We start from the raw sequence: 7,526 nt of genomic DNA on the forward strand, positions 1-7,526 counted from the left end.
TAGCTTTACCAAAAGGTTCAAACGACTTCGTGGTATACTGTGATGCATCATATTCCGGGTTGGGTTGTGTATTAATGCAAAGAGATAAAGTAATCGCCTACGCCTCGCGACAGTTGAAAGTTCATGAGAAGAATTATCCAGTGCATGATCTTGAAATGGCTGCAGTAGTGTTTGCTTTGAAACTGTGGAGACACTATTTGTATGGAACCCATTGTGTTATATGTACAGATCACAAGAGTTTGCAGTATATCTTCTCACAGAAAGAATTGAATATGAGTCAGAGACGATGGCAAGAGTTGATCAAAGATTACGATTGTGAAATTAAATACCATCCGGGTAAGGCAAATATGGTTGCAGATGCGCTAAGTCGTAAAAAGTCAAGTGAAAATGTGAAATTTCTTCGTTTGAATATAACTTCAGATTTGATTAACAGCTTAAAATCCATTCAGGCATGTGCTTTAGAGGACGAACATATTAAATCTGAACAAATGACCAAACGAAAAGTGGACTTAATTGATGACTCACGTGGACTAAAGACCTTAAACAATCGTGTTTGGGTGCCTAAGCTTGGAGATTTGAGGGATTTAATCATGATGGAAGCTCACAAATCCAGATTGACAGTACATCCGGGTAGTAATAAGATGTATCATGATTTGAAAACAGTGTATTGGTGGCCAACAATGAAATTAGATATCGCCCGTTATGTCGAAAAGTGTCATATATGTGCTCAAGTGAAGGCCGAACATCAGAAACCTTATGGTTCGTTACGTCAGTTACAGATTCCAGAGTGGAAATGGGAACATATAACGATGAATTTTGTGACCAAATTACCTCGAACTCAGAAAAGACATGATATGATTTGGGTAATAGTGGATCGCCTAACTAAAAGTGCTCATTTTCTTGCTACTCGTGAAACAGCTTCGTTAAGTGAGTTAGCCGAATTGTATATAAATGAGATAGTTAGTCGACATGGTGTGCCATTATCGATCGTTTCAGACAGAGATTCCAGATTTGTGTCGAATTTTTGGAATAGTCTTCAACAGAATTTGGGTACACGTGTGAATTTAAGTACAGCTTATCATCCTCAGACAGACGGTCAGAGTGAAAGAACGATACAGACTTTGGAGGATATGTTAAGGGCTTGTGTGTTAGAATACGGTGGTTCGTGGGATACACATTTGCCGTTGGTCGAATTTGCGTATAATAATTCATATCATTCGAGTATAGGGATGCCGCCCTATGAAATGTTATACGGTCGTCGTTGCAAAACTCCGACTTGTTGGTTAGAAGCCGGGGAGAAACAGTTTGCAGGTCCCGAAATTGTTCAAATGACAGCCGAAAAAGTTGCAATTGCGAGAGAAAAGTTGAAAGCCGCTAGAGATAGGCAGAAAATGTATGCTGATCCGCGTAGACGTCCGGTAACCTTTAATGTGGGTGAACGAGTGTATCTGAAAGTTTTGCCGTGGAAAGGGGTTATCAGATTCGGTAAACGTGGTAAGTTAGCACTGAGATTTATTGGTCCGTTTCCGATCAGTGAAGTGTTGAATGATCAGACTGTGGTGTTAGATCTTCCGCAAGAGTTAGCTGGTATTCATAATACATTCAACGTATGTTATCTTCGTAAGTGTAAAGTCGACGATGAAACACAACTTCTTCCTTTAGAAGATTTAAGGGTCGATTTGAATAAGAAATTGGTGGAAGAGCCGGTCCGTGTGGTTGACCAAAAGGTGACTAAGCTGAGAAAGAAAGAGATTCCGATGGTGTTGATTGAGTGGAAACACAGTTTGGGTTCTAATCTTACGTGGGAAACGGAAGAGTTGATGAGAAAACGTTACCCTCATTTGTTTGACCAAGACCAGATTCCGAGGACGGAATCTCCTTAAGGGGGGTGGATTTGTAACAGACTGAAACCCGGACTAGTTGTAAGTTGCCTATTTTGCCTTAGGGTTTGTGCTTAGTCTTAAGTGCTTTTATTTTAATTATTTTATTAGTGTTTTATTATAATTGTGTTATGACCAGTTTGTGACAAGGGTCCCAGAACAGATTGGTTTATTTAATTTGGACTCCGTTAGGACCGCCTAAGGAGATACGAAAGGTTATCAGTTAAGATAACTGATAAATACCCGTGTGTTATGGGGCATGGGTTTATAACCCACATAAGTGTGTAATATCTGCTTCACTCTTCTCATTTCTTGAACCTTCTCAAACAAGAACGTACCAAACTTCATCCATTCACAAACCCTAATTGAATCTAAGTCTTAAATTGGATTGTGAGGCTTTAAGGATTGATTCATATCATCCTTGTGATCATTTATCCAGGTTTGTTAGCTTGAATTCGTGTTTTAATTCATAGAAATTGGGTTTTGGGTGTAAATGGGTTTTTGATGAATTTGAGCTTGAATCTTCATATTATATGTTTGTATGTGTTAATTGATGTTAGAAATAGGTTGTATATATGTTTATTAGCTTCCATGTGCTTAAAATTTGATCAAAATCGCTCAAAAATTGAGTTTTTGGTGAAAAATGTTCGAAATCAGCGTTTTTTGTTCGAAACCCAGTTGCTACAGTACCCGAATTGCTACAGTGCCCGAATTGCTACAGTGCCCGAGTTGCTACAGTGCCTGAATTGCTACAGTGACACTATTTGCTACAGTACCGAGTTGCTACAGTCAGTATTGCTACAGTCACTATTTGCTACAGTACCAAGTTGCTACAGTGCCACTATTTGCTACAGTACCTTTTATGAAAATTGAAACGAGCGTAACTTTCAAAACGTAACTCCGTTTTTGATGAATAAACTATCGTTAGAATCGTAATAAAGAATACTTTTCAATGGTGAACTTTTAAGAAACTAGATCAAACTATTTTTGGGCCGAAAAAGGAGTTTTAGTGTGTATGTCGTGTTTTGCACGCACCTGTATGCCATTATTGAGTGGAGTCATGATGTAGACTCATAAAATTATGAATATATGGTGTTATGACCTAGTTAATTGTATGAAATGATTATATTATTTATTGAATATGTACATTAACTTTGTTTGTGTTGTTCTCAGGTTATAAGGACAAGGAGGAAGCTCAGAAATAATAACTGAGCAGTTGCTGGTAATTGGTGAGTGGGTCTATCTACGGATAGAGTTTAAGTAGCATATCATGCTACTGTGGTTGACTCTTTTACCATGCATAGTGTAGGAATTGCTATGATAGAATAATATCGTTTGCCTGATGTTGTATGTGAATTATGTGTACACTGTGTGAATGGCACCAGTCGGGCCTAGGGAGACTGGGGACTCGAGACCGTGCCTAGGAGAGGTTAGAGTCCGTATGAGGTCAACCGTGCCTATGGGAGGTTGGGTCCATAGGCTACTGATTGTGGAGTATAGTGTGAATGATGCATCCCCTGCATCTGGATAACTATACTGTGAATTGAGTAGCAGGGACTATCGGTAGACTCAGGCCCGATCAGCTGAGATTCGTGTGCTCGTACAAGCCGCCGATCCTCGTATTGTCTTATTGTATGCTAGTTGGTAGTTAGCAAGTGTTGTTGTTAGTATATAGCTTGTGTGTGGCTTAAGCTATATCTGTTAGATAGATTTCATTCACTTAGCGGTGCGCTAATCCCCCACAGGTTTCCCCCTTTTGCAGGTTTAGGTACTGCTAGTCGGGATGGGTGCTGTTGCAGAAGACATGTTTGAAAACCCAACTCTGATGTGGTTTTTTGTATAAATAATGTTTTGTGATAACGTAACACCGTTGTGTAAACTTAAACTTAATTACTCAGATTAATGTAATGACGCGACTTATAGTGTGTTTGTTAATAAAGTCTTCCGCTGTGTTTTAAAAAAAAAAAATGGCCGGTGTTACATGGGGTACTTTTCATACACGTTAATTCTCCGTTAAATTTTTAAAAGTCGACAATTCTATAGCGAAACGCGGAGATGCACATATATTGTTAATTTAAAATAACATTTAAATCTTTCACGGGTTATACCTTTTAGTTCGACTCGAGTTGCGCTTCAACGACATCATCGTCAACCACAAAATGATTTTACAAACTAAACGCAGTAAAATATATTGAAAACCGAACCTCCGCCGCGAAGCGAGGGCTCGAACACTAGTTATTTACATTTAATAGTTAGAGTGAATAGTGATAGTGTCACAGTTATAGTGTTATTAGTTAATAGTTAATGACATATACTCCATAAGTTTTAAGAAAAATAGAGAGATTATCTCTCTCTGGGCTCGTCACCAGTGATGGATCTAGAAACCGTAGTTACATGCGTCACTAATTAAAAACTTGAAAAAATTTACATTGCATCGCGTATTTCAGTGGTAGTTCGTGCTACTACTAGATCTATGGTAGATCCGCTCTTGCTCGTCACCCAGAAGTTTTACTCGCTAGTAAGGATTCAATGTGGTCGCTGTTGGCAAGGTTTCCTCTACGAACAATATATATATATGTGTGTGTGTGTGTATGCGCGCGCGCGCACATTGTAGATTAGTTATATTCAAGAAATTCTTTTATGGTATTAAAATTCGTATGTTGTTCCATATATATTAAGGTCATGTTTGTTTTGCACTTAATTGACTTAATACAATGGAAATTAATACGAAAAGTTACTAAAAGGCGTTTGTTTTTTACTTCATAAGTAAGACGCGTCTTAATTTGAGAACTCAAAAGAATTGTGAATTTCCATGAATGGAAGCACGGCTCAGAGAAGAAATGACATGAACGAACCTTAAATTAATTATTAAGAGTAGCCTATAAGGCCACTCGCGCCACAAAAGTGGTTATCCTTAGCAGAGTGGTGGTACAAAGTGCAGGAGGTTTACTAAAATCCCCTTTTCTACTTCTACACCGGTATATCAACTAAAGCTAATCTAGCAATAGTAATGATGTTACTTATGAGACCACCTATTGTTTGATAGGAGCTACGAGAACAACCATTATATTAGGCTTCATTTATTAGAACCATTGTTGTTTTGTCAGTTGGTAACTAGCGCAAGGGTTTAAGTCACTGATTCAAATCTTAACTTTTTTTTGGTATGCCGCTCCGCGAGCAAGGAGTGCAAAAGAAAGGGCCTACTGATAAACCATTCACCTCGTTGGGTCCTATTTGTCCTATTTATTAAAAGACCATTGAATCTACGAACTCCCTTTCTCAAACTTGCCCCTTGCTTTCGATAGATGACTTTCTAACTGGCCTTAGACTATTCCTTGAGAAAGTGATTTTTCCTCATAGCACTTTCATATGGAGAAAGATAGGCTTACCATGTTCCATCAATAGCACCTAACCTATGCCGATTTTGGCAGACTGTGCTCCACCCCAGTGAATTCATAATCATAACGGGCGTGTGGCATTTTTGAAAACCGTTATACAAAAGCTCGGTCAAAGCGCTATATAATTCCATTATAATCCTATTCCTGTCCTAGAACTAAACAAAACAAATAAATAAATGGTATCAATTTTGTTAAAACATGTCATAACAATTCACTCATTTTGTTTCTGTTAACCAATTATCCAACCTATACATCAATTTCACAGCCCAGCATTTCCACATTACTTTTAGGGAATATATTCCATCAAAGCAATAATATACAAGAATAAATCAACCAAACTACCCAAGCAAGATGCAAAAGCTCTAAAAATTATTCCCACCAGGAGGTTAAAGTCTCTGATGTTGGATTCTATTATATACTGATTATTTCATATATCTTACTTTATCATTAAGGTAACTGGCCATCTCACAATTCTCACTAATCAATTTCAAAGTTTATACTGTATATAACATGATTTTCGTTAATCACATTGTATATTCTTTTGAAATTTGTATGTAAATACTCATAAATTTGTATGTTAGTCGAAAACGTTAATTTTTTTATTTATGTATGTATTATATCTCCATTTTCATAATTCCAATATTAATTAATTATCCGATATTTATATTTTTAGTGACTGAAAAAAGTCATAAAATTCGATTCTCTTTATCTTGTTTTGCTTCGTACCAAAGCTACCCTTCAACATTCACCTCATAGCTAGACCAATTAACCACACACAAAAAAACCTTACCTATACGTTATTCTTTCTTTTACATAATCTTGTATAGTATACCAAGGTCCACTTTCTATATATATAGGTCACCAACCAAAACCTACCCAAAATCAACCATGAAATACAATGAGATATCCCATTTTAGCCACCCTCAGCACCGGCTCAAACATGGATACACTGAGGTCCCATTCAAGTGCGATGGATGTAAAGAAGTCGGTATAGGGTCCAACTATAAATGCACAACGTGCAACTACGATTTACATGTCCATTGTGCTCTCCCATCCCCGTCCATCACCCACCCTTTTTACACCAAGTGTTCCTTTCAATTCCTAGCTCGTCCGCCAGGGCCCATTGCCCGTTATTGCAACGCATGTGAGAAAGTTGTGTCAGGATTTGTTTACCATTGTAAGTTGTGCGGATTCGACCTACATCCATGTTGTGCCAAACTTCCAACTATGTTGGACGATGGTGAGGTGGAGTTGTATTTGTACCGGAAAGTAGGGTCCGCCTGCCACAGATGTGGCAGGAAAGGACGAAGTTGGAGTTACAGGTCCACGTGCAAGAAGTACAACTTGCACGTGGCGTGTGTGAAAGAGATGTTGGTGGAAAGTTGGCATGAGATATACTTTGGTAAGGATATTGGCGAAGCGAATGGTAAATTTAGTGGTGACCTATTTGGACGAAGCCGGAAAATTGAGACGCGAATTCCGAGCTTAAAGGGTACATTGGAAAGTTATCACCACAACCATCAAAGCAAAGGGAAAGTGAAAAAGTGTTGTGAGATGGCGGGTTTGGCTATGCAATTTGTAATATCAGCAGTTCTTGGTGATCCCACTACTCTAATTGCTGGTGTTGTTGGTTCTTTGATGTCAAAATAGGAGTATTTGAGTTCAAAACAAGATCTTGTATTATCAAGCTAGGTTGGTGGTACTTCGTAAATAAAAATCACTGGATCGTTACTTGTAAATATGGGGCTCATAAAGCTTGTCATCAGCTTGTCATAAGCTTGTCATTGATCATTGATATATATCATAATAAAGTGTGGCTTAAATTTAACGTTTGTGTAAAGACGTAAATCATAACATGGAATCAAGTAGTCAACTTACCTTAGAAATAAATGAAACTTAGAACATTTTGAATGGTGATGGACAAAAGTGACTATGTACGTGTTGAGGTGGGGTGTTTGACGCTAACGTGGCAGGTGTGTTGGTAAACTGAGAAATAATGAGGGGTGCGTTGAATGACCTCTTGAGGGTAGGAGTGAGTATTTTTTATTTCTTTTTCATTTTTCTTATTGTATAATTTATTTTAATTTTTTATTTGTTTGATTAATTATATTATTATTTTGTAATTATTAAAACAAAAATTAATAAAACGCACTTAAATTAAAATTAATATACGATTATAATTTACAACTACTAAAAACTGAAAATTAAAATAACTAAAAATTCCTAATATGATTACTACTTATTAAAA

The 7,526-nt window shown here is 37.4% G+C and overlaps 1 protein-coding gene across 1 annotated transcript; it reads left to right on the forward strand.

Annotated features, from left to right (window-relative positions):
• The first annotated feature begins 6,111 nt into the window (after positions 1–6,111).
• On the forward strand, positions 6,112–7,306 carry LOC139855589 (uncharacterized). Its single transcript, XM_071844829.1, has one exon. The coding sequence runs from the start codon at positions 6,167–6,169 to the stop codon at positions 6,926–6,928; it is 762 nt and encodes a 253-aa protein (XP_071700930.1). The 5' UTR covers positions 6,112–6,166; the 3' UTR covers positions 6,929–7,306.
• The last annotated feature ends 220 nt before the right edge of the window (positions 7,307–7,526 follow it).

This window comes from Rutidosis leptorrhynchoides, chromosome 6 (assembly GCF_046630445.1).
Source record: "Rutidosis leptorrhynchoides isolate AG116_Rl617_1_P2 chromosome 6, CSIRO_AGI_Rlap_v1, whole genome shotgun sequence".
Taxonomy (NCBI): Eukaryota; Viridiplantae; Streptophyta; class Magnoliopsida; order Asterales; family Asteraceae; genus Rutidosis; species Rutidosis leptorrhynchoides.

What these genes read in the sequence shown, in the direction of transcription:
- LOC139855589 (XM_071844829.1), top strand. Translation starts at nt 6,167, where the DNA reads ATGAAATACAATGAGATATCCCATTTTAGCCACCCTCAGCACCGGCTC.